The 27,714-nt window shown below is 32.0% G+C and overlaps 2 protein-coding genes and 1 non-coding gene across 3 annotated transcripts; all 3 read right to left on the minus strand.

Moving 5' to 3' along the window:
• Positions 1-1,885: 1,885 nt before the first annotated feature.
• On the minus strand, positions 1,886-1,958 carry TRNAA-AGC (transfer RNA alanine (anticodon AGC)). The gene has a single exon. It is a non-coding gene; the product is annotated as a tRNA-Ala (tRNA).
• A 740-nt stretch (positions 1,959-2,698) lies between these two features.
• Positions 2,699-9,480, minus strand: LOC18096988 (UV-B-induced protein At3g17800, chloroplastic). The gene is made up of 3 exons (XM_024596366.2): positions 9,231-9,480; positions 8,689-8,963; positions 2,699-3,570 (listed from the first exon to the last, which is right to left on the minus strand). The coding sequence occupies exons 1-3, from the start codon at positions 9,381-9,383 to the stop codon at positions 2,757-2,759; spliced, it is 1,242 nt and encodes a 413-aa protein (XP_024452134.1). The 5' UTR covers positions 9,384-9,480; the 3' UTR covers positions 2,699-2,756.
• Positions 9,481-10,670: 1,190 nt separating this feature from the next.
• Positions 10,671-17,619, minus strand: LOC7491882 (bZIP transcription factor 16). The gene is made up of 13 exons (XM_002304322.4): positions 17,282-17,619; positions 16,636-16,744; positions 16,471-16,527; positions 16,296-16,370; positions 15,363-15,449; positions 15,213-15,272; positions 14,935-15,104; positions 14,574-14,628; positions 13,541-13,583; positions 13,174-13,457; positions 11,909-11,986; positions 11,689-11,814; positions 10,671-11,154 (listed from the first exon to the last, which is right to left on the minus strand). Exons 2-13 carry the CDS (start codon positions 16,705-16,707, stop codon positions 11,059-11,061), a joined length of 1,203 nt encoding a protein of 400 aa, XP_002304358.1. The 5' UTR covers positions 16,708-16,744; positions 17,282-17,619; the 3' UTR covers positions 10,671-11,058.
• Between the last annotated feature and the right edge of the window lie 10,095 nt (positions 17,620-27,714).

The following is a 27,714-nucleotide window of genomic DNA, read 5'->3' on the forward strand; positions in this document are numbered from 1 at the left end:
ATTGTTGCTGTTGTTACCAACTGGAACACTGGCGAGTGGTTACACGTGCATTTTGGTAGCTCGTATACATTGAAAGGGAATAATTTAGAAAAAAAATCATATTTCTACTATATTAAATTATGCTTTATTACTTAATAAAGACATCTCAATTAGATATTAATTTGGATTGCTATGCATGAAGACACGTATGCATCATACTCGCTAAATGCTCCATCCATCTCAATAATTTAGAACCAACTAGGCTTTATATATATATATATAGCTCTGCCGAATGCTTGCGTGTCAAAACATGATAGGGGGGAGTTTGTTTTCAACATCTATGATGTGGTCCAACCACTTGATGACATAACAAACAATATTTAATATTGATTGTGAGATTAGCCAATGGATAAACGAATATAAAAAGTCAAGAATGGATATCATTAGTAAGATGTCCAATGAGATGTGTGCAGGGCAATTTGGTCCATCAATAAATCTAGAGGCAGAATGGTCAAAGGGTAGTTTCACCGTTTTGATACGCAAGTTGAAGGGCTTTGCGGGAAATGAAGGATGCTGGGAGTAACCGCTCAAAGGATAGAGAGAGCAAAGCCGACTTGTATTCTATTATTATTTTTTAAAAATACTTTTTATTTAAAAGTATATTAAAAAAATATTTTTAATATTAATATATAAAAACTACTGGTCGACAACAGAGTACTTAATCGACATGGCTAATTAACTTGAAAAATGTTGCATTTTATAATTGTCAACAAGAGGTCACCATAATCAGCTAGACTACAATTTTAATATCACAATTATCGACATTTTTTACAAATTTCAAGCCCAAGTTTTGGCTGTATGCATTTACCATTCAAATTATCAGAAATTTATTCTTCTTTTTTCCCCTTTAGAACAGAAGATACTGGCCTGCCCTTTCTCGTGGAACATGCTTTTTTTTTTTAACGTAAAAAAATAAATATTATCAAGAACATGATTTTTTTATTTTCTTTTAAAAGAGTTATTTTGATCGATTGACTTGAGTTTGCTGGATTAATCTGGGTTATCTTGGGTTTTTTTATTTTATTTTTCAATTTGATCCTTTAAAATTAGGTTAATTGAAAATTAATTTTTTTTATTTGTTTCATATGTGGTTATCACGGTATTATGACCCAAGTCACGGGTTAGGCTAGTTGACTTGGATTTTTTTTTACTTTTTTTAGTTGATTTTTTTTTTAATTTCGTCCTTCAATATTAAGTTGATTAGTTTTTTTTGTACGAGGTTATCCAAATGTCATGACTCATATCGTAGATTTTGTCGGTTGACTTAGATGGTTTTGTGTCTTTTTTTTAAATTTTATTCTTCAATAATTGATTGATTGAGAATTAAGCTTCATAATTTATATCGATTTACCTTCCATAAGAGTATCTCAATCTCATAACCTAGGTTTCACAGGTTAACCCAAGTTAACTCAACTATTTTTTTTCAATTTTTTCTTCAGCAATTGATTGATTGATAATTGAGTTTAATATTTTTTTTTTATTCTCTTTGTATAGGTTTATTAGGATTTCATTATCTGAATAATAAATTTGGTAAGTTAACTCGAGTGGATTAAAGTCAATTTAAAATATTGTTATTTTAATATTTAAAAAAAATATCTTAATTTTTTTTAGTTAACCTATATTTAAATCTACCATTATTTTCCAAATGGTCAACATGCGTGTAGGTGTATAATGTATGGTTATCATGTTCTATATTGACTTGTGACGAAGAAAAAACCGAGTGGTATAACTTCTTCATGTGTGGTCTGCGGATATTCAGGACTAGTTTTTCAAAATCCTCTTCACCTATCTATCGAGAAAGCAAACACAACCTTAGCGTATTTCTGTTTTTAGAGAGGGGAAAAAGTGGAGATGCGGGGTATCGATCCCCGTACCTCTCGCATGCTAAGCGAGCGCTCTACCATCTGAGCTACATCCCCTTTGCGTTGACTGCTTTTGTTCTCAATTATCTATACTGAGTGATGTGCTCTTTACAATACTAAAAGAACAAGTGAAATGCAAGCCTTGTTGGCACGATAGCAATGTCAGAAGAGCTCACCTTGAGCCATTGCGGTGTTGATTAAAATTAATGAGATGATTGTTTGAACACCCTTTCTTCACTTTTAATGTAACTCTTATAAAACTGATTTGTGTCAATATCAAAAGGTCAAAGAGAAACGTTTGATGGTGGCATTTACGACCACAGGTTGATGAGAACTTTCACGAGATAAACTTGAAAAGAAGAAGAAGATGGATGGATGGATAGATTCTAACGTCACAAGGTAATGAAAGCAGCCAGATAAAATAATGGCCTTGCCAGGTCAAAATTTCTAGAAAGCTAGGGCTGTTAATTGTAGATTATAGAATTAAAAGTAAACCTAGGGCATCAGTCATGTACTTAGACAGAGATTTTTTGGAATAAAATATAAACATTTCGATGATTTTTTTTGGTTTTCCACAGTATCATCTGCTCTGGAGATGAGATTTTATGTATGCTGACCGCAGATACAGCTAAACGACCAGAAACACATAAGCAAAATGCATGACGGGGAAAGATAACACTCGAGTCATTTCTGATACTACACAGGCATGAGAAGTGGTTGCTTGGAGCTTGCTTTCCTACATCATGCCTTTACCATCTATCTCCCAGCTATTGTGTTCCATTTTAACCACTAAAACAAAGAAAAAGACCTTGCGTTGCAATTTACAAATCTGCAGAATCAATATACAAATGTGTTTTAGCTGTTGAAAAAATGGTATTTTGATTCAACATAGCTTTCTGCATCCCATAGGAATGATCCAAAACCTACCGCCTCCAAGACTAGCATTGTAAGTCCTGAGAATGTTATTGAAACCACTTCATCATTAGCTGTCTCAATGGAACCATCACCAGCAATCCTTATATCTGGCCTCCCAAAGAGTGCTTGAGTTTGCTTTTCGATCAAAGAAATAGCTTCCTTGGATCTTATAGTTGCGTATCTTTGCAGTGTCTCCGCATCTAAATACATCACATATGATCTTAGTCTATATGATTTTTCCTCACCAGTATCCGTGAAGTCCCCATCAGGTTCACCGCTATCAGGCAGAATCCTTATCAAAGAATCTGGATCCCAGAGTCTGTTCGCCGGACTTGGATCTTCAAATCTTGCCCTGTCTTCATCAAATCCCTTGGGAAGGGTATTCATGGCTCTCTCAAGCTGATATCGCTGATCAACTCTTCTGAGGAAATATCCATACATTAAAGAAGCAGCATATAATTTCCCAAGTTTGATTTTGCTAATTTGAACAGTGGTCTCAAGGGGGCCAACTAATCGTTCTCCTAGTACAATAGACAAGTGGCTCTGTATCATCTCAAAGGCTTCAGGGGAATGAACAGATTCTAATTTTTGTTCCTGGTTTGGCCAAAAATCCACTCGTCCAGTGGGATCTGATGTCGGCGATATCTTTGGGATCATGGAAATGTCATTGTCTAAAAATTTATGTACAATCATGGAGTAAATGATCTCCTCCAGTGCCTTTCTCCTTTCTTTCTCCTTGACTTCAGCTATTCTCCTAAAAATCCAAGGATTGGTGACATTAGTTGTTGTATCGCATGCCAGTGAATGATTAGCAAGCGATTGGTACATATGAAAATACAAGCTTGGAAATATGGGAGCACCTTTATGAAAATTGGAAAAGCAAGCAAACAACAATTAAAACCTGTCTGTTTAAGCATTGGATGAAACGAACATAAATGTCAAACGCAAAACACAAAGCAGTGAGCTAGATATCTATGCCATACTACCTATTTTCCAATCTTCATGTAACTCAGGGGAGACAACAACGATAACATATGTTGAATTGGACAGTTAAATAAGATGGGTGTCAGCCAAATTTCACGAGGGACAGTAGATCTTTATGAATACTAAAAAAAGGTTAAGTTCATACCAGGCAGAGGAGAACCACAAAAATTAAGACATAAACTGAAGATACCTATCAACCCTGATGGGGGTAACACAGCACCCCTCCATTTCAGATTTTTCTATTTCTCACCAAGTCTGTATAAGGGCTTTCTAAACACATGTTATCAAGTAACATGATGGTTCGGTGACGAGATCCATTTAGAAATGCATGAAGTGCTTTAATTTGAAGTGCAATGTTAAAGAAGAGGCATCCGTGAATGTCGTTTATGCCACCGGTGACCATTGTGTTAACGTGCATACTTCGCCCTATTGAGATGTGGGCGTGCTGTAGAATCCAGAATAAGGGTTTCTATTCCAATTTGCTACACATTTACTATGTCATGCAAATGCATATATTTAATGGTAATCATTTCTGAAGATAATGTCATTATGCAGATTCTTGGGAGAACTTCGGTAGTTTTTAAATAGAAATTGTCTTCAGGCCCTTTAGTTTATCTAGCTTCCCTAATGTTTCTCTTTTTAAAGTCTGGATTTGTGCAGCCAAAACCCTTGCTCTCTTCCATGATAGACTAATTTGTACTTGTGTTTAATTTTAGATTCTTTTGCATTTTACTCAATTAAGAGGAAAACTTTGTAACTTAAGATTAAACTTTTAGTTTGAACTCTGAATGTAGTCCTAAACATATAATTCCAAATTTTTATTACAGAGTTACATGAGTATCATTGTGATTAAATCCACTCCATACAAACAGTACTTCAATTGAAGAAGCAACTAAATAATTAAAACAACTTAAATGTAAAGTAAACTTAATAACTTAGAAAATGAATACTTACATTCATAAGGTGATTTATACTCTAATTACATCTATGAATTGGAACTCCTCGATAATAAAATATCTTTTTAGTATTTTTGGTGAATTGAAATTACAAGCTTACAAATTACATAGAAAATTGCAAGCCTATTTGATTATCGTCTATTGTTCTATCGTATACAGAGTTATCGCCTACAGACTTATCACCTACAAGCTATCACCTACTGGTTATTAGCCTACAATTACATACCTATTTGATAAACATGTTTTGAAGATCTTGTGAACTTGATTGAACTGCAATGCAGTTGTTGTTTTGTTTTGTTGAGTTGTTGTTAATTGTTGTTCTTCTTGGTTGTCTTGCCTCCTTCTTTAAATAGAAAAGTTCAAGATAACTTCTAGTGACTACCCACTCATCTTATTCAAAATAACTTCTGGTAACTACTCACTCACCTTATTCAAGGTAACTACACACTAGGGGTGAGCATTTTCAGTTCGGTTTGGTTTTTACTTAAAAAAACCAACCAAACTAAATTTTTATATTTTTTTAATTTAAAACCGAAATCAAACCAAAACCGGTTCAAACCAACCATTTTTGGTTTGGTTCGGTTCAGTTAATTGAGGAAAAAAAATAAAAAAAACATATATATCCAATTCTGTTTCATGTGAAGGGCAAGTTGATGCCAACAATGTGGAGAATATGGATGATGAATTGATTGATCTAAATGGCAAGAATTTCAGCCATGTACAAGTGCAAAATAACGATCCTGACTTTTTCTTTTTAAATGATGAGAGGATCAACAAGATTTCCACTAACTTATAAAAAAGTCATAACAGCCCTGAAAAATCCATGAAACCGAGATAGATAGAAGAAGTGCACATCCTTTTTATGCAAGAACAGACAGAAAAAGCGCACATCCCTTTTATGCAAAAAAAGAGGTATATCTCTTCATCTATTGTTTAAAAATAATAATGGTGAAGTGTTCACATGTCAAAGACAAATAGAGTATGAATGAGGGAAAAATTGAAAATTTAGGGTCAAATGATGATGCCGGCGTTGAAAGTTCTGGTTATAATTTTTTTAAGGCTTGAGTTTTGATTCAGAGAATCAAAGAACAATGAGAGAATTAGAGAATTAGAGGAGAGTGGTGAGAGAGAACAATGTTGGTTGAACCGGTTCGGTTCGGTCCAGTTCAATCGGTTTAAAATTTTAGAAATCAAAACCAAACCAAACCGATTTTTTTTAGGCTTTTTAATCGATGTGTTCGGTTTTTTTTCTTGTTTTGGTTTTTTTGGTTAATGTTTTTTTTGTTTTTTCAGTTTAATCGGTTTTTCTGTTTTTTTGTCCACCCCTACTACACACTTATATTTTGTTTTAAGGATCTTGTACCATGTAAACTCTTTATACCTTCCATTCATCATCCACGTTTAAGTGATAAAGTACGGTCTGCAATCAAGTTTGGCATGTTCTTCTTGGTCTAGATTTCATAACTCTTTGGTCAATTTTAGTGTATAACAATTATTCCCCCCCCCTTTAAACAACCCATTAACGACTGATTTGTTCCTCAAATTAGGAGATAAAGGGCAACTAAAGAGACTTTAATGTCTTTATCTATATTAATATCAATGAGTTTTCTTGGGATGATTTGAATTTTCTAATATGAATTTTTTTTTCTCTTCATTTAAAACCCTTTTAATTTTTATTCTCATACATCTTGGGATGATTCTGATTTTAGATCACACTCAATTTTTTTATCGTTGATCCTTCACTTGAATCTAGTGTTTCTTTTTCGGACTCTGGATCTTCCTTTTCCAGAGTATGGATTGTCCAGTAAATTAATAACCTCTTAATGGTAGTTTGGAGTACTACCTCTTTAGATTTTCATTTTTTTATTTGTCTAATCATTAGAAAAGACTTTTCTCTTCCTTTTAAGCTCTTTGGTTAACAAAGTCCTTGCTAGGGTATCACAAATCTTATGATCAATTTGTTCAAAAAAAAATTTATATCTCTCTTCAAGTATTTTATTGGTTTTTTCTACCCTTCATTTAAAGAGTGTATATCTCTCTTCTATATTCATAAACTTGTGTTCCTCTTCTCCATTTTCTATTGTCACTCCTAGAAGGATTGATTCTCTATTTCCTTCTTTAACATGAACATTCACCAATTCTTCTCTTTCTTCTAAATTTTCTGGTTATTTTAATATTTTCGGTGTCATAGTTTTAAAGAAACAAATATGACACTCTCATTATGGTCGTCAATTGTTTGATGTAAGTTCTTTTGTGCCTACTTCAATTAAGAGAACTTTGCAACTTAAAATTAGAGTTTTAAGTTAAATGGTTTGAACTCTGGATTTAGTCCTAGATCTATTCATGTAATTCCAAAATTTTATTACAGAGTTACACAAGTATCAATATGATTAAATCTACTTCATACAAACAATAGTTTAACTGAAAATTAAAATAATTGGAATGTAAAGTAAACTCAATAACTTAGAAAATAAATATTTATATTCATAAAGTGATTTATACTCTGATTACATCTACGAATTGGAACTCCTGGATAATTGAATATTTTTTTGATATTTGTGGTTTATAGAATTAAAACTGCAAGCCTACTTATTACAAAGCAAAATTGCAAGCCTACTTAATTATCGTCCACTATTCTATCATCTACAGAATTACCATTTACAAGCTACCATCTACTGGTTATCAGCCTACAATTACATGCCTGCTTGATAAACAAGTTTTAAAGATTCTATGAACTTGATTGAATTGTCTGTTGTGTTGTTGTTCTTCTTGGTTGTCTTGCCTCCTTTAAATAAAGTTCAAGATAACTCCAAGTAGCTACCTACTCACCTTATTCATGATAACTTTTGTAATTATTCACTCACTCTATTCAAGATAACTACCTACTCATTTCTTGTTTTAAGAATCTTGTACCATGTAGACTCTTTATACTTTCCATTCACTATCCAAGTTTAAGTGATAAAGTCTGGTTTACAATCAAGTTTGACATGTTCTTCCTTATCCAGACTTCATACCTCTTTGATCAATTTTAGTATATAAGACTTAGCCACCTAGAATTCCCTTGACTTAGAACACACTTCAAATCATATACATCCATACGATTACCGTGTTTCAAATCCTCAAGGGCTTTCAATTGTGCATCATATTTATGACTTCCTTATAGCTTATGTTATGATATTTGTAATAATCAATTTCCTTCTACTCTGATAGAAAAGCTGCATTAATTTGTATTGGGCAAACTATATGTTACAACCGTCTTCGTAGCTATTTTAAGAATTTTCTACTGCTGTACTGTTGGCAAACTACTATATGGTTACATTTATTTTGTAAGCTTATATTAGAGTTGCAACGGATACCAAGAACAGGTTTTCCAAAAGGATACCATACAAACATTTATTAACTTGTCAAGGTTTCCATATGGATGTTTGATTGCCACACTCTGAGGAAATGCCCCAAGGTTCCCAGGAATTGTTCCAAGGCACACACCTTAGGCTCATCACGAGGCCATTTCCTGCAAGCAATAGCATGATGCAGGGAGTCATATAGGCTAACCTAAACCTTGGCCAAATTCAGTAAATGGCATCCCATGTAAGTCTATCCCCACAGATGTAGTCGGCATCTTAATAAATGCCCAAATCCACAGCAAGTGCACTTCAGAATTTGCAGTTCATCACCACGATTCTATTTCTATACATCTCTGAAACATGTTTGGTTAGAGAGGACGAAAACAGATACTTCAAATAAATCTATCTCACAACAGTTTGACAATGAATTTATATCCTTTCAAGTGACATTTCCTCGCTATCCCAACTGTCTATATTTTTTTATGTCGCGAGACAGTAATCATGCGTGGTCATGCCAAAATCTAAAATGAAATCAATCTTTAACTTTAATTAATAGTGCTTCTATCAGAGAAAGTGGAAAACACTAACTTGTAAAGGAAATCTTGAGATGACGCAGCTTCTTCTTTCTGGGCATCTCTATCCGTTTGAAGGTTCTCAAGTTGCTGATCAATGGCTGCAGGGAGTAAATGTGGATGGGTTTGCAATATTTGTGCCAGAAGCTGCCCAACTGGGGACTCGAATTCAAGAGGAGAAACTGGAACCGGATTACCAGCCGAATCCCCTGACGCTCTCACAGTTAAGCCTCTTGGTCGGCACTTATACATGCCGGCTCCTAGCCTCGGAATGCCAAAAGAGGGGCATCTCTAGAAGAGAAAGAGATTGTGTAAGAACAAATATCAAGCATTCCAAATTCAAAGACTGGCTTTCCATTGAAATAATGAGGAAGAGGAACGAAAAAGAAAACACAGAAAAAAAAATTATCATGAGAAGAACATCAAGTACATGAATGATCAAAAAACAACAAACACACACAGAGAGACAAACAATTGTTTCCCATTATTACAACATGAAAAGCATAACAAAGAATATGAAAGTACAGACAACAGAGGGAGAGACTTATGATTTTTTACTTTAGTAAGATGGGAAGGAGGAGAGAGAAAGGACAGAGAATGGAAGTTCTGCGCAAGTAGTTGAGGAGACTTGAGAGCTCCTCCAGTTGTTGAAGTTGAAGGGATGGAAACCGACAACACTTCGCTTGCTGCTCCTCCTCTTATCTGCTGCATATTTTTATTTCCTCTTCTTCTTTACTTTTACCAAATCCAAAAGGTAGATGGAAGGAGATATCTGATGGTGATACTGGAGAGAAATTGTGGTTGTTGAATTGTGCATGATCACGGGTGGGTGAGTTTATTTTTTAAAGAATTTTTAAAAAAAGTTATATTAAAATAATATTTTTTTTATATTAACAATTTAAAATCATTCAAAAACAAAAATAAATTAATTAAAAATTATTAAAAATAAATTTTTTTAATAATATATTAAAATAAATTTTTTTAATACTAATACACTAAAATTACCATAAAAAAATAAAAATATATTAATTTAATAATTTTTTATATCAAATATATTTTTAAAACATAATCAGCAGTGTTTTAATAAGAAAAACAAACCACCTCGAAGTCTCTTCTCTGTTTCACATCTGGTATGGATACTCTCGGCCTTTTTCCCTGTTTCGCTTCTTTCTTTCTTTTTTTTATCTTGAACATGACATAAAAATGGGCCAACCCAACAGGAACAATGTTTTATTTTATTCTTATTTCAAGAATGGAGGCCGAAAGCTAAATCTTTTTGCACAGTATTCATGGTTCAATTGATATATTTATGAAGATTTTCTAATAAAAGATTTCTCTCCCCTTAGAAATAAGGTAAAGGGAAACAAAAACCAAGCAAAAGTAGTATAAAAAGAGTGATCATAATTGATCTCTTGGATGAGGAAGTAAAAATCTAGAGTGAAAGAGAATAAAAGGTAACATGATTAAATGAGAGTCAAAAGATGAAAGCAGTAGAATACACTCGATTCATCTCCTCCTCCGAGCACGCATACTAGGGAATTAAAATAATTCAGACGTATGGCTGCCAGTGTTTTTCATTGATGCCATGTTACTAAACAATTTCACTTTTTTCTTTTTCAAAAGACAAGAGAAAATGATATCTCCTGATAAAGATTTCCTATTTCAAGTTCTAAGCACTAATACCGTGGACCGTGTGCCTTTTGACATGAACTATATGGCCAATATTTCGACAGAAATCATATCTTAATCTTGGAAGAGAAATGATTTCACTACTATCAGCAATTGTAGCATGAAATAAACTATAAACTTCAGAAGAATATTTTTTATTATTCCACCAATTATGTATAGCTTTGAAGCCAATACTCGGATGAGATAGCATGATAAATTTAGAGTCTCTCTCTTTACCACAGCATGAGCATTTTATATCACTTGCAAAATAAGATGGATTCAATTTAAGATGTCAAATTAGAAATGCAGGGTCAGAAGCACCCGAGCAGCAAAACATAAGAACCAGGCACACTGTATTTAGGGATTTATATAGAATATAGCACAGTTAAGTTTAACAATTAACACCATCCTCAACCAAGTTTTTTAATACAGATAAACATAAGAAAAGTGTGGATACTGCCCTCTTAAAACAGGGTACAACTCAAATTTCACTCTGCATCCCATCCTAGGTCTTCAAGGGTTACAGATGGACCCAATAAGAATTTTAGGATGATATGAGATGAACATATCCTAAAACTACAAAGGTCAGCTTCGATAAATTCAAACTAGATGCTATGTAAAATATGAAGAAAACTCCTGTTGCTAATTGGTTAGGTTATGCTCCTTCAAAGCTGCATGAAAACAGAGTACCTAGATCCTAGAGACCACCCTGAAGAAGCTATGTTTGTCCAGTCTGTTGTGTATCATTGCTCGTATGTTGGTCATTCCTGCCAGCCCTGGAATCTTCTTGTCCATGAACTTCCCCGAGCCTCTCCTGTAATAGCAACCGAATTTGTATTAGAAAACCACTTTATACAAGCACAGTTTCTTGTTTCTGAGGTGGCTAATGAATTTGTGCTGTCTCAATGCCGTTCAAAAATTATCTGCAATTAGCATTAAAGATTTTAATCCCTTCAGGACCTTCATCGGGATCCCCCCAAGTGTCATTTGTAAAAGGTGCTCATCATCATCAACCAACAGCCTACTTGTACTCAAGTCGAAATGAAAGGTATTTTTGGTCCAACTGAAATTTTTCATGGAAAAGTTCCCATGAAATCCGGTTAATTTGCCACTTAATTCTGTCCACTCACTCAAACAACTTGTATGTTTATTTTCCAACATGTGAAATCAAAGTGCTCAGATCCAATAATTCATGAATCATAGCTATGGTTGTAAAGCCTCTTTCAGGGACCCCACCTTGCAATGCATTAAACTTCATTATATGTCACGTGCAGGATATTTAGATGATGACTGGTTGAGATAGAAGACACCAGAATTCAACAAATCAAATCAAAGATTAAAACATCACCTTGAGAGAGGCGTTCTCTGCAAGAAGCTGCTCATACTCGCTCTTGATCCGATTTACTTCTGATCTAAGATTGGCATTTTCTTCTTTTAAAACTTCAGCACGTTGGGCCAGCTCATCGCATTCAGCCTGACTCAAAAGCATGCATGCAAGCCAATGAATTGATATAGGAGCACGTAGCTTGACATACCCAATGAATTGATATTAAGGAACACTTCGATACCTGTTTACGCAACCTGGACCGGCGAGCAGATTCTCTGTTTGACTGCTTCCTTCTCTGTCTCTTAAGCTCTCTTTCATCCTACACCCAGAAAAACAAGATGAGAGGACTCATTATAGATGTGTAACAGTTGAAAATACAAAAGTATGACAACAACTTCTGGCTCCTAACAAAATAATCCATGTCGTTCTACTTGGGTCTGATTCAGATCTCTAACAAAGATTGGAAAGAATTAGTTTTACACATAATCCAATAACCATGTATGGCAACTGATAATTCAAACTTCACCTCAAAAGCTGTGAACTTGAAATGAAAGACCAAGGCTCCATTTGGTATGACTTTTGCAGATTGATTCAAGTTACTTTTTAACTTTTGACTCATAGAAAAGTCATAAATATATTTGGTTAAAAAATAACTTTTGACATGGATCAAAATTTTGAGTTAATCAAAAGTTAAATTTTTAACTTCTAAAACTTATAGATTCTAACTCATACCACATCTTTTCTTCAAAAAAGTTGCCTTGAGTCATTTTTACCATACATACTTCTAACTTATAGTCATTTTAACTTATTTTTGTCATAAGTTATTTAACAAAAAACAACTCGTGAATTATGACTCAAAATCCAAAGTCAGTTTCTATAAGTCATGTCTAACAGAATCTAAATTCATTCCATTTGAGACAACTCAATTGGAGAGCATAAAAAATATTTAAAAACACAGAAGATAAAAACTGAATTTCTTCATAGAAGAACATCTAGAATATCACTATCAAATATAGCAATAGACCTTGACATTAGATAAGAAAAAAATCCAACAAATCCAATTTTTGCATGGAAACTCCCTTGAAATACTATGATCTTTCATGGTATAAGAGTTAATTTAGAACGCTGAATGAATGAGCATGGCAAAAGCATGATTTCACTAAGGTATGGCCTCAGAAAAGCAGTGGGAGCAGCATTTTTAGATGATTTTATTTCACTTTGTGGCCTGTTCAATTAATTTCAGGTTTTAGGTGTTGAGAATCTGGAGAGCCCCCTATGCCAGTGAATATTGCTTCTCCTATTCTGAGAGTATCTACATTACAGATGTTCCAATATAATTACAGTCTCAAACAGCAAGGAGTTAGTTGACTCTATAGTAAATAAGTATAAGGCCATGCGAATGCATTGGCAGGTGCATCAAAACAAAACTCATGTAGGTAGGTGCAAACTATAGAAACAAAGTATTTCCATCAATTTGAAACCAACAATTTAAAGACTAAAATTAACCTGTAACCAATGCTGCGATTGAACACCATCCCGTGATCCAGCAGTAGCAATCCCTCCAGCAACTGGAGTAGAAGGAACCTTCCCACGAATTGCAGGAACACTAGAAGCAACAGGGGCTCCCCAATAGTCCATTCCAATATTTAAGTTGGTTGTGGGACCAGGTATAACTCCAGGGGCACTGGCAGCAGATATTGGCAGGACACCCATTGTTTGATTCATGATTGTAGATGCACCCTGTCCTCCATTCTGAGCAGCATGTGCAGAACCACCATTCTGAGATGTTTCTGTTGTAATAAAGTTCTTTATCAATAAACATGCAACACTCAGTATGATGACTTCACTAAAGATAATATGATCATAATCAAACCTTCCAGAGAATCTTGTCTGCCACCTGACTTCATTTGTGAGTCCTACAAAAGTAGAGGAAAATGAAGCGTGTGAATATGATATTATAAGATGCATACAGATAAAGAAAAGGTGCCCCCACATCCATAAGCAACCAAGTCCATTAGATGATGAATGACAAGTACAAAAACCTTATTAACTTTATTTGGGATAAGCAGCATGCAATGATGACAGGAATAGAAAATTTTATTTAGGATAAATGGATTTGGAACAAGCCTATATTCTAAGAAAACTTTATGAAGCTTTTCTTGATATATTGAGACTAATTCATACTTTGTGCTAAAAAACAATGCCTTCAACTATCCCTGTCATACAACGGTCCTTGTGAGTGACTAAACATTCACAAGTCTAAGGACATAGCATTTTGTTTTCTTTCTTTCTTTCTTTCATTTGGGCATCTTGTAGTTAGCATTTCATATACCTATATTGCAATCAAGTTTCATTGCACAAAACACTAATTGAGAAAGTTCATTTGTTTGTGGAATAACAAGGATGCAAAGCAACCAGAACAAGATTACTCATGTAAGTGATTTTCAACGTGTCAATTCAAAGGTGATAAGTGCAGCGTGCGAAAAAAATGTCTAATACTGGCTTCTATACAGATTAACTGTCCCCATAACATTTAACACCAGTAATAATTATTCCCAGAGACATGTGATCATGAACCAGATATATGTATTCCTACATGAGTGAAGAAAAGGTAACAGGAAATGGCAATCAACATTCTATCATTGACCCTATTATGATCACAAATTCCATGCTCAAAATAATACCACTGTTATTAGTGGCAATATTGCTCCACACAGACAGCCCAAAGAACTTTCTTGTCCAATCATCCAGGTAATGCTAAAGAATTAAGATGGGGCATAAGTTTGATTAACCACAAATTCTACATTTAAGTGGCTGATGCAAAAAAGAATGGCGCCAAGCATGCCAATCAATCATGTGAGGCATTTAATAAAACTAAGATAAACAAATGATCTTAATGCACTTACACTCTGAGAATCCGCATCACTTCCTTCACTTGTGCCTTCACTTCCACTCTCAGCACTACATATCAAGATTAATTCCAATGTCAGATTATTAGGAAAATGTCATGGCAGCAATAATAAGTAAATGCAGAGTGACACCCTTTCTACAATTAGTTATGATAAGGTAATGGTGGTCACAAAAAATCTGAGACACATGATCCTACCCTGCTATTTTCCTTCCATCTAACAAAAAAAAATCATCAATAAATGGTGAACTTGGACCACAAAGCAGAGCTCAACGACATTTGTAGCCCAAAAAACACTAGGTAAAATTCATCTATCAACATACGTCACAGCCATGCATGTTACATATGTCCATCATTACCTTTTCGAATAAGCTCCATTAGCAGATGCTCCTGTTGTTCTCCCATGCTCATTATTCTTCCCAGTAATCATGTTTAAACTGCCCAAGCTTCCTTTGGACCTTTTAATAGGTAATTTTTCCTTGGCATCAGATGGTCTTCCTTCGGCTTCCATGCTGCCAGGAGTGTTTCCCTAAATCAGACATTCAAACATACAAGTTAAATTTATGTTGACATGCAGAAAAAGAGATGCCTTGTCGTTTGCAATTATTCCAGAAGAAACTTAGTAAAGGAAACTCACAGAAACCTCAGCGATACCATTTGGAGAAGGCATTGCAAAAGGACTAAAAGGATAAGAACCCTACATGGATTTAGGATAAGATTAACTTTTGCTGGATTTGATGGTGTCAATTTGAGAGAAAAAATCTTAAGCATAATGAAAACAAATTACCGGGGGAATGGACGGATGAGCATATACACCGTGAGGATACATTGCAACATATGGATGTGGTGGGGTACCATAGGGAGGCATAATGTGCTGCAATTTAAAATTTACATGGGAACTGTGACAATTACCAACCAAAAGGTGAAATTACAGAAGCTGAAGGAGGATGTTTAAATTTCCTGAGAGATATAAATATACTTGAAAAGATGCAAATGAAATTAACATGCAAACAATCTAAAGCTTCATGTAATTTGATGATTAATATCTTTATGTGACCCAAAGACAATCTATAACATCTTTTGGCTACAGGTATAGAAAGCACCGGCTAAATAATGGCATTTCAATGAACTAAAAAGCATGCTGCCTATGAGCTGCATCTAATCATTAACGCAACTAATTTTGGATAGTTTTAGCCAGGCTAGAAATCAAATTTCAAGCTGGCGTTCAAATCAAAATGGAGCTGCAAGAAGGCCAGCTAAAGGTCCTGGAAGTGAAGCAGCCATGATTCCCAGATGCTTTCATGATTGCCAAAGAAACCCATAAGAAAAGTAGTTTTTTCTGATAGAAGCGCAGTTAGTATGACAAAAGAATCATGCAGATCTCTGAAGCAAATTGTCTGACCAATATGTTATATTTCAATTATTAAAAAGGAAAACAAACCACATTGACTATGCTACTTCACAAGACCAGTCAGACGAGCAGTCTCAAGGTTGTCAAAACAGACAAGGACAAAACAGGCATTCATGTGACCTGTAAACTCATTTATCTTTCAAATGGTCAGATGCCTGACACAATTGAGTCCATTTCGAGGCTAAGATAATTAGAAGTTAATTACACTTTTTTCTTGCAACACCCAAATTTAGTGCCTCTATAGTTTTACATTAGGTTTTAATAACAACTAATGCATACTGGATAAGGTAAATACAAAATCATTGGTACCTGAACCCCCCACATATATGGGTGAGCTTGGGGACTTGATGCCAAGAACCCTGGTGGAGGTATATGAGAATAGGCCTGTTAAAGAAACAACCAATCTGTATAATAAGCCTGCTAAAGTATGAAACCAGAATTATCTTTGAAAAAGAAACCAAGAAAAGGTCTTCCTTAATAGAACCTGAAACCCAGACCAGTCTGGATTTACAGTGGCAGCACCGGCAGTTGAAGGCTGTTCCTGAGGAGCATAAAAATATCACATTTTTTCAGCAACAGAGTGAAAAACATATGAGAATAGTTTATTCTATGACAAAAAACAAAGTATTCAAAAAACACGCAAGTAGACCTGTGTAGAAGCAGCAGATGGTGTCTTGGCCTCCTTCTCCTTTCCTGTTTTATCCATATCACTGCTACCCATTATTATATATAACCTTCCAACAATTCCTCACACCATCCTACAATATAACAGCCATCATTCTCATCATTACAAACCCATGAATTGACTCCAACTACAATTTACAGTCAAATTACTGAAGGAAGAAAAAGAATAATATATATCATATTTGTGCCTCCATATAAGTTTTAATTTCAAGGGTAATAAAAATTCCCAAAAAACAAAGCCACAGCAGAAGCTGCAGAAGCATATCCAACACAGCAAAGCTTCAAACTTTCAATAGATTCTAACTTCTCCATAATAGTTATCATCATATCCAAAACTATTTGCGGAGACTATAATTCATTTTGAGAAACCCTAGATTATGAATTAATCATTTATTGAAATAGTAAAAAATGAGACATAAACCGTATGAATTAACCAAATCCCTAAAAATGAAAAGAAATTCAGGTAATGGCAATCTGTAAATAGAAACTGATCAATCAAAACCCTAAAAGAAAAGAAAAAGAAAAGGCAACCTTGAAATTCAGCTTAATCATGCAAATTAACGGCTAAAATTAACAGAAACCACGCAAATACAATCAGGCGATTTAATTACCCCTTGTTGAAATCCTCGAAATCGAGCTAAGAATCGAAACTTGATCCACAGAAACTAATAACCCAAAAATAAAATACACGTGAGCTGGTTTCAGTTAAGGACAGAGATGTTAATTTGAAAATGATTAGGGCAAAGATTGGGAAAGGGAATTATTTGTTCGAATTTTCAATACAAATGAATAAATTCGTGGGACTTTCAGAGAGAGAAGGATCACAAAATTAGGGTTCAATTCTGGGTACTTTTCGGGTGGAGGTGCTGGGAGTTCAGGAACCAGACGCTGTGGGCCGTCGTACTATAGTCGCTGGTTTCAGTAGAAAAAAACACATGGAATTATTTTTTATTATTATTTTTAACTCTATGTAGCAAAAATTCTCTTTTTAGTTTTTAGTAATAATAATAATCAGTGACTAATAAAATGGAGATCATTGTGGTGGTGGTTGGTTGGTCCAGCCGATGTATGATTAGGATGGACGGTTATTGATGGGTTTTTGCGTTTAATGGATGAATTTGATTGTTTGTTTTTTTATTTAAAAATATATTAAAATAATATTTTTTATTTTTAAAAATTTATTTTAAACATTAAAAAAATTTAAAAACACAAAAAACAATTAATTAAAAAAAAATCATATTTTTATAAAAACTTTTTACTACTCAGAAACAAATAAAATCTGAGGGTACTTCTCGAAAAACATTTATGATATTTTAAAGAAAAAATAAATATAAATAGTAAAAATAAATGCATAACTTATCATAAAATTATTTTTATTTATAATTTTTTTAAAATGAACATGGATTATAATTAATAAAATATCATTATTTACTTTTAAACACTGTTCTTTTCTAACTCTCTTAATTTAAATTCTTTTTTAATGGTACGAAAACTACTTTTTTCACTGTAAAATTCGTCACAATTTTAATTTTTTTATCATTGGCTCAGGTTGGAAAATAATAGGAATTTGTTTTCCAATTAATTTAAATTTGAGAATTGCGTGGATGAATTTAAATAAGCTCAATCACACGTTACTCAAGTGATATTATTAGGTCTTTAATTTTAAAAGAAATCTTGAATTCAAATCTTGCAGGGGAAAAAAATAGTTCAAATGTAAATCGTTTACCAACTAAATATAGATTAACCTGAGATATATTTTTCCAAAACATGCCTGGACCGCTAAATAAAAGTTCAGTGGTGTTATTTTTATTTTGTCCTTTTCTTGGCAAAATATAACAAGGGATGAATTTAATTTACTTGATTTTTTTTTTAATAATAGTGGGTGTCCGGACCAGTTTACGCGCACCTCAACTAATCCTTCGAGATCCTGAAATTAACGACCATGTAAGTCTCTAGTGGCTTTAAAATTTGTGACACTCGAACTGGTGACTTTTGATGAGTAAACCCAGGACTTTTATAATATGTATGTGTGAAATTTTTGAACTAATTTTTTAAATTAAGTGTACATATGATTGATTAAAAAAAATATTCTTACGAGAGTTTTAAGATTCATAATATTTTTACTGTGTCTTTCAAAAAAACAATTACTCCATGCATATATGCATAAAGTGAAAAATCGAATTATAATGAAAATAAATGTTTAGCCTCTTTTGAGAAAGAATTTTTATACAAACATGTCAACTTTTCATTATATTTTATAAGCTCACAAAACATAAATCACCTATTATGGAAAAATCTAATGAATTGTTAGCTCTACAACTAATAATAAACACCAAATCATCCACCAATGTCACGCTAGTTTTCTCTACTCTAATGCTTTGTATAGTCTCTTTTTCACACACATAATCTTTTTTTATAATATTTATTAACTTAAGCATTGAAAGTTTCTTTATTCTGACGTAAAATTTGTTTTGCAGGAAAAATTATGGACCCAAAACCAAGCTCAATCACTCCACCAACCCAGAACACAACCATAAAAAGCTTAGTTCCTGTTTGAAGTTTTCACAACTTCATCAAGGCTTATTTCCTAGCATCTACAATTTTATGTTTAATTTTTGTTCATCTTTAATAGGCAAATGCTAAACAGATATGAATTATTAACAAGTAAACTATAAAATGGTAAATGAGTGATAAATAAGTATTAAATGTTCGAAGATCGAATATTAGATAGCCACTTGATTGATCGAGTTTGAGTATTTTGGTGAATAAAGATGCTTAAACAAGATTTACATCAAACTTGATTGAATTTGAATCTACTAACATCACATCAATTCAAATACTCATTGAATATCAAAATTGTGTGGAACATAAATTTTTTCTCTTCCTTATATTTTATATATAAAAACTTTCATCGTAGTTTTGACTTTATATTTTATACAAGATCAAGTAAATGATAAGATTGTGCCTTTAAACTTAAACATTGGATCTACTAATTTAAGTTTTTAATTGAAACTGAATGTATTTTATAAAAAAATAAATAAACTAAAAAAAGTCGAACAATAAGTTTGTTTTTGAAAAAATGATATCGAATGCACTTTAACTTTTCACTTTGTTAGGTTTCATTGTCTTGAAGTTAAAAGAATAGAGAGGAAGAAAAAGAATTCAAACTAAAATAGATGTTTTACCTTTGCATGATATCATTCGTGGTAATATCTTTATTTAAATATTTTAAAAATGAAATCTAAAACTTATTGTGTTAGGTAAGATAAGGATGTTTGTTATTTTATAAACACATAAATCATAAATATATATGTATAAGTAATTTTTTTTACATTGTGCCACGTCAACCAGTAATTTAGATGCTTAAAACAAGTACACATTCCTTATATCTTGATCTTTTTCTTTATATATTTGGACTTTCTAAGATCAAGTTTTAATTATGCAGAAATAACTCAATTTTTTTTCTCTTTACGTACTCTAATATTTGATATATGATGGAATTGTTATAAAAAATACCTGAAAAGAGAAACGGACTAAGAGCCCTTCATATGATTGTCTAAGTTACTTAATTTATCAAATAGTCATATATATATATATGGCCTTTTTATCTTTATATAAGGTAAATTTATCCTCTTTATTCATCTTGAGCATTGGGATGTATCAACTTAATGATACATGACTTTAGTCAGTATATCTAATATATTTAGAGGGATCAAATATCAATTTATAAAGATACATGACTTTGGACAATGTATCTTATAAATTTAATTAATTAAGTACATGATTTTTGTCAATGAACATTTAAAACTCATGAACCAAGACCATTAAATTTATTAACTTGATGTGGTCATGAAGGTCATATTTTACAACATTATCCCACTCGATTGAATGATCATATTAAGTTCATTCATGGATTAATTTATACATGTTGATAAGAAAGAAAAAAAAGTAACACTTAACTAAACAAACAATTAAAATGGATCATGATGGTTTTGCATAAATTACGTTACATAATTTCTCATATGTATCACAATACTAATACTTATTAAGATAAGTTTTTAATGAGGAAGACTACGAACTATGCATCATGTTCATGTTATAAATAATGACACTAATATTTCAAAGCATTACATCTTCTTCATCGTCAAATATTATGCACTAAGAGATAAGAAAAGGAACAATTAGTCATATTAGTTAAACATAACTAGAAATCATTAGTCAAACCCATAGACTTTACAAGCTTACTATACACTCTAGATATCAGTGCTTTAGTTAATGGGTTTGCAATCATCATCTTCGTAACTCTATTGTATCTTTTAGCAATCAAAGTTGTCTTTAGAATACATACCAATTCTTTATCAAAACCTTGGAATTATTTCCTGATTGATGCCAAGTATTCATATGCCTTATCGTATATAGGAATTGACTTATAAAGATTCTTAACAATTTTGATGTTTATAATAATGAGACTTAATCTATTGAAAAGTTCACAATTCTCATAAGGCTTTTTTCTTGAGGTGAACTTACGTCAGTCATTTTTATTGGTTCATCCATGCAAAGATATAATTCTAAATTTAAACACTCTAAAGTAATGAGTATATGTTTATTCCAATATGAAAAATTAGAACATTTTAACTCTGAAATATTTGGCATATGGTCCAAAAAGAAAGTTAAAGTAGTTGCTTAGTAAAACCTTAAAGTGACACTAACATATATTTTATTAAGCAATTCATTGCATCGTCATATCCATTCTTTAAGATATAAAAAGGCATGCCATTAATTCACTATGTCATACTTTAATGTCATAAAGGAGATGTTAAACACTTTTAAGTATTAAACAATTCACTTATTATGCTCATGGGCTTGTAACATCATAAACTTGTTAAAATTGAGATGCTAATACCTTTGGGTATCAACATTTCAATTTTGACTACAATTATAAAAATGTAAGTACCTTTTGGACAATTTATACTTTTAAAATCATAACCTCATAAAAAATTATCTAATCAATTGTACTTTAATGTCATATGAATAGGTTGCTTTGGTGATTATCAATTTAACCATAAAAAAATCATAATAGTTGATCATGACATGTATGTATAATATACATAATATTATCACGTGTTAGATAATATGAGGAACTTTTTCCCTATTTCTAACATTGCAGTTGGCAGGTTATCTAAACTCATCAAAGTTGTAGCACATTAAAATTCAAGCCCGTCATCTTGCTAAGCGTGGATTTTGTTGGCTTCTTTCCATCATCAATTTTTCTTTTCTATCAAATTGAGTTATATAGTTCAATTGACATGAATGTCTTTAATAAGAATTATAGAATTTAGCCCGCATAAAAAGCATATTCACTCTGATATAACAAAATACTGGAGTTCAAATATCTGGACCCTTTCAAAGAATATTATTGACCCGCATGAACACAAATGAAACATAGAAGTCCCGATATAAGCAGAGCATAGAAGGTCAAAGCAAGTACACCCCTGCCTCGGAAAACAAGTCCTATTTTCTGTCAGCTCCCTGTCCATTTTTACTATCGAGAGTTATACAAAAAAACATTATTTTAAGCTTCTCTAGCCATTTTTTCTTTCTATTGTATAGATAATATATTCATTAAAGCTTGGATCAAATAACCTGAAAAGGTAGAATCCGTTTTTTCTCTGGCTCACAACCTTCAACACAGGGTTTATACACTTGATAAGATGGAAAGCCTGGTCACATGACATAAAAGCCCTGCCACCTTTGCTTGATGAACTTGCAAGTGATGACAATTACAGAGAAGCAAAATAAATCATAACTTTATATATATATAAGTAATTTTCATACTTTGCACCATTTTAACCAATATGCTTATCATAAATACCTATTCCTTTTACTATGATTTCCTTATGCGTATCTTTTGACTTTCTAATATCAATGTTCAATTATACATAAACAACTTGATCTTCTCTTCTTTACTCACTCTAATATTTGACACGAGTGATGAAATTGTTATAAAAAAAATATGCGATTGGATAAAGAAATAATTGTCTAAGTGACTCGATTCATCAAAGAGTCATAAATATATACATAATCATTTATCTCTCTTTGAGATAGATACACGCTCTTTATTTATCTTAAACAATATGATACATTAACTTTATGATATATTAATATTTATGGTATATGATATTGGTAAATGTATCTAATGTATTTAGGAAAATCAAATATCAATTCATAAAGATACATGACTTTAACTAATGTATCTTATAAAGATACATGACTTTTGTAACAATTCTAATGTATCAATTCATAAAGATACATGAATTTTGTCAATGAAAATTTAAAACTCATTAACCAAGACCACTAAATTATTAACTTAATATGGTTATGAATACCATATTTTTATAGCATATTGCTCTACTCGATTCAAAATTCTACCCATATTGAACTCGAGATTTATGTGTAATATATGTATATATTTGTTTCTATAAAGTTGGTAAAAATTATATTTTTGCTATTAACTATATATAATGAATTTAAAGAAAATAGGTTTTTTTTAGAAAGAAGGAACCCAATATTCCATCTCTCTTTCTTAGTCGCATCACAACACACAACACTACTCGACTTCAATGCCACTTAGAGCCCATTTGTTTACGTGGATGTGGCTGCGTTTTAATTAAATCACAGATTTAAACTGTCTGGTAAAGATGAAAACGAGATTTACTGTGCATGGGTCCCATATTATTTTTGCGTCCGAAACGCATGGAAAGAAAAGCAAGGAATTCCTGCTTTTCGCGCACTGTTCATGCTAATTGCATTGTTCAGTGAATAGTGCAATTAACATGTAGCATGCTACACTGTTCCGGTCGGACCAGTTCCGGCCGGACCAGATTCGGTCCAAAGCTTAACATGCATTGAATCGGGTCTGACCCAGTAAAATAAAAAATAAAAATTATTTTTAATTTTTTAATTGTGTTTTATTCGAAAAACTAGTGTTTAACATTATTCAATGACACTACGTAAATTAGATAGAAATCGCTTGATGACGTAGCATTTGCAGAATTTGATCGCAATTCCAATTTTGTTCCTAATTATATTTTACTTGATGTTGTCGCGCACTTAAGAAACCAAAAAAACTGTAGTCCTTGTCAGATATATTTCATACGTGATGAAATTGTAGATAGTTTAATGGAACAATGAAAAATATTTTATATAAAGTATTATTTATTTCATGATATAATAACAATAGTTAAATCTACAATATTTAAATTAAAAACCATAAATATTAATATATATTTTTTAAAATTATTTTATAACCTCAATTTCAAAAGCATTATTAACCAAACACATTAAACTACTTTTTATTCAACCTCAATTTCAACCACAGTTTTAACCAAACATACATAAATACCAAATCAACCTCAACTAAAAACACTTTTTATAAACACAACTTTTTTCAAACCACAACCACAACAGCTACCACAATACCAAACACACAATTTCATAAAAAAGTAGTCAACTTTTATGGTAGTTGTTGTGGTTGTGGTTTGAAAAAAGTTCTTTTATAAAAAGTACTTTTAGTTGAGGTTGGTTTGGAAAAATATATGTTTGGTTAAAACTGTGGTTGAAATTGAGGTTGAACAAAAAGTAGTTTAATATGTTTGGTTAAAAGAATGATTTTCAAATTAAGGTTATAAAATAATTAATATATATATTAATATTGATGGTTTTTAATTTAAATATTGTAGATTTAACTACTGTTATTACATCATGAAATAAATAATATTGATATCAAATATTTTTTATTATTCCATTAAACTATATGCAATTTCATCACGTACGAAATCTACCAAACAAGGACAATATTTTCCATGGTTTCTTAAGCACGCAACAACAAAAACTGAATTTTTTGTTACGTCATCAAGCTATCTCCTTCTAATTTTTCGAATAAAACACAAATAAAAAAAATAAAACACAATTGTTTTTCACTGTGAACAGTGCCAAGTGAATAGCACTGTTCACTCTTGAAGTGAACAGTACCTAGGTGAATTCATTCACCAAGGCACTGTTCACTACAAGAAGTGAATCAATTCACCTAGGCACTGTTCACTTCAAGAGTGAACAGTGCCCTTGAAGTGAACAGTGCCTAGGTGAATTAATTCACCTGGGCATTAGACGTGGCCGCGTGAAAAGCAGCTGAGAGCTGCTTCTCACGAAACAACGTTTTTAACGGGCCCCACGTATACAGTGATTCGTGTTTTATTGTTACCAAACGTATTGTTTACGTAGTTTGCTTTAAAAGCAACCACAGTCGCGTAAACAAACGACCTCTTTTAGACCCCACACCATTTCACTGTGTTTTTTCCTTTTCCAAAATACACATCCAATTTGCCATTAACCCATGCTTTTTATAAATATCAGACACTAACAATATTTCTTTCCTTGAAATCCAACACCATTCCCGATCTCTTAAACTTGTCAACACCATTATTTTAATAGGTTGGGTTACTTCTTTTGGGCTCAAGTCGTGCCAATGTTTTCTTATTTGATAATGCAAGGCAAAACAAAGCTCTCACCATTGTTACAATGATTTCGTTGCTTAAGGAATATGTTAGTTTTACTAAAAATATTTTTTTTTGGGTGTAATGCTATCCACTTGTAATCGGTGAGAAAATCACTCCACATTATAAATTATTCTAGCCATTTAACCCATGTTTAGTCACGAGTTATTATTTTTTTTTCATGTAGGTTGCTTCAAAGTGTTTTTTTACATGAAAAATTCAAAGTGTAAATTGAAAAGCCTATGCAATCATCTAACTAAATAAATAAATAATCATTTATGTAAATAAAAAAAAAGTCGCTAATAATAACCAAGAAACCAACTGCAAAAATAAAACATTCAACCGATTGTGTTTACTAAACTTATTTATTTAAATAAATAAAAGATAAATCCACCATAAAAAACCCATGACTTAAACAACAAATACAAATAAGACTAATTGAATAAACTCACACCATAAAAAAGATTACGCAGGGTCGAACATATCAACAAAATATAAGGAATGAACACTTGCCAATATGATAAAAATATATAGAACATATATAAAAAAGCCTCGAGCAAACTCGGCAACCAACCTAGATCAACAAACCAAACATATGATCTAGGATATGAAATTGGGATGCCCCTATATATAGGAAACCAAAAAAATACTAGCAAAAAAATATTTAAAAAAAATGCTTTAAAAAAAACCAAAGTTGGCTCGGGCTAATCTTTCATATCTATGACTTGGATCATGAGACCGGGGTGACCCCATTAAAGGCAAACCTGAAAAAAAAATCCAAGAAGCAAGATTCTTAATCAAACAAATATTGAATGATGAAATTGCGAAAAAAAAATCAATAAAAAAATAACAATGCAAAACAAAACAAAAAGCAATTAAAAGAGTTAAGACTAAATTTGACATGAAAATTAAATGAAATTAAATGTTTAGGGGTGGAATTGAAAAAAACAAACTAAATAAGAAAATGATTAAAAAATAGTAATTAAAAGAATTATGACCAAATTTGACATAAAAATTAAATGAAATTAATGCTTATTGATGAAATTGAAAAAACAAATCAATCAAGAAAATGATTCAAAACAAAAAAAATAGCAATTAAAATAATGAGGACCGAATTTGATAAAACATTAACAAAATCAAACCACCAGGGATAAAATCAAAAATAAAATTCAATTAGAAATAATCAATATAAATAAAACAATTGCAATTAAGAAAAGAAGAACCAAATTAAAAGATAAAAGAAATTAAATGGTTGATATATTTTTTCTGCATGGCCAGCACACGTCACCGAGGGAGGAAAAGGATGCTAAGATAAATCCAATGATGTGGCAGAATCACGATTCAAACCATTGGAGTCAATTGCACGCGCTGCCCGAAGGCGGCGAAGCGGCTGACACGTGCAAGGCACATTTCAACAACTTTTTTTTTATTTATACAAAAAACAAAAATGTCCCTAGTGCTAAACAATAATAACAAAAAAACTATTATGAAATTACAATCAAGCCCCTAAAACCAAGGTTAAAAAAATTGAATGGCAAGGGTAATGGAGTAATCACATTGTTCATTAATTTGTAAAAAAAAATGCTCCTGGGACTAAACAACAATAAAAAAAAAACCGTTAAGAAATTACAATTAAGCCCCTAAAGCCAAGGCTAACAAATTTTAATGGTAAGGGTAATGAAATAATTCAACCATTAATTTAAAAATTAAAATTACTATAAGACATTTAGATCAAAGGTTTTTATTGTTAACTTTTTAAGGGCAATATGATAATTGTATTGTTATAAAAATTAAAAAGACATTGTTTCCTCTAAAAAAAATAAAGAATGATAAATTAACCGTGTGCAAAGATCATTTTACCTCTCAAGCAAAGCCTTATAAATAAAAGGATGAAGGGTAAAATGATAATTTCATTACAACCCAATACACATTTTATTGTGGATTGGACTACAGTGAAATACACATGTGGTTTTGTTTTTCAGTTAATATATTGACAAATCCATGCCCATTTATAAGCTCCCGTTTGGAAGTGCGGCTTGCTAAAATTTAATTTTTCTATTTTAAATTATATTTTTATATTTTTGGATTGTTTTGATGAGTAGATGTTAAAAATAAATTTTAAAAAATTAAAAAATATATTATTTTGATGTATTTCTGAGTGAAAAACACTTTAAAAATTTAACCGCAATTACATTCTCAAACACCCTCTAAATTATATATATTGACATTGGAGTATTTTATGTGGTAAATACTGAAAATGTTTAATATACAAATATCATAGTGTAATATTGATAAAACTACAGGGGCTAAATTTATAGTTTATCCTTTCTTTTTTCCCAATTTCCTTACTTTACTAAAATAACCTCTTCGTGTTGGTTCTAAATTTCCTTACTTTACTAAAATTATCATTAGAGAATAATATAAATCATAATCATATCCTGGGATCTCACCTAATAGCTTAAACTTTTGGGTTAAATTGGTTCTTTGACATG

Source organism: Populus trichocarpa, chromosome 3 (assembly GCF_000002775.5).
Source record: "Populus trichocarpa isolate Nisqually-1 chromosome 3, P.trichocarpa_v4.1, whole genome shotgun sequence".
Classification (NCBI taxonomy): domain Eukaryota; kingdom Viridiplantae; phylum Streptophyta; class Magnoliopsida; order Malpighiales; family Salicaceae; genus Populus; species Populus trichocarpa.

What these genes read in the sequence shown, in the direction of transcription:
- LOC18096988 (XM_024596366.2), bottom strand. Translation starts at nt 9,383, where the DNA reads ATGCAGCAGATAAGAGGAGGAGCAGCAAGCGAAGTGTTGTCGGTTTCC. An exon ending in CTCCTTCCCATCTTACTAAA is followed by an intron (nt 8,964 to 9,230) that starts GTAAAAAATCAT and finishes TTTCTCTTCTAG; the next exon opens with AGATGCCCCTCTTTTGGCAT. An exon ending in TCTCAAGATTTCCTTTACAA is followed by an intron (nt 3,571 to 8,688) that starts GTTAGTGTTTTC and finishes TTGGATTTTTAG; the next exon opens with GAGAATAGCTGAAGTCAAGG.
- LOC7491882 (XM_002304322.4), bottom strand. Translation starts at nt 16,707, where the DNA reads ATGGGTAGCAGTGATATGGATAAAACAGGAAAGGAGAAGGAGGCCAAG. An exon ending in AATGGAGCTTATTCGAAAAG is followed by an intron (nt 14,629 to 14,934) that starts GTAATGATGGAC and finishes CTTGATATGTAG; the next exon opens with TGCTGAGAGTGGAAGTGAAG. An exon ending in CAGACAAGATTCTCTGGAAG is followed by an intron (nt 13,458 to 13,540) that starts GTTTGATTATGA and finishes TTATTACAACAG; the next exon opens with AAACATCTCAGAATGGTGGT.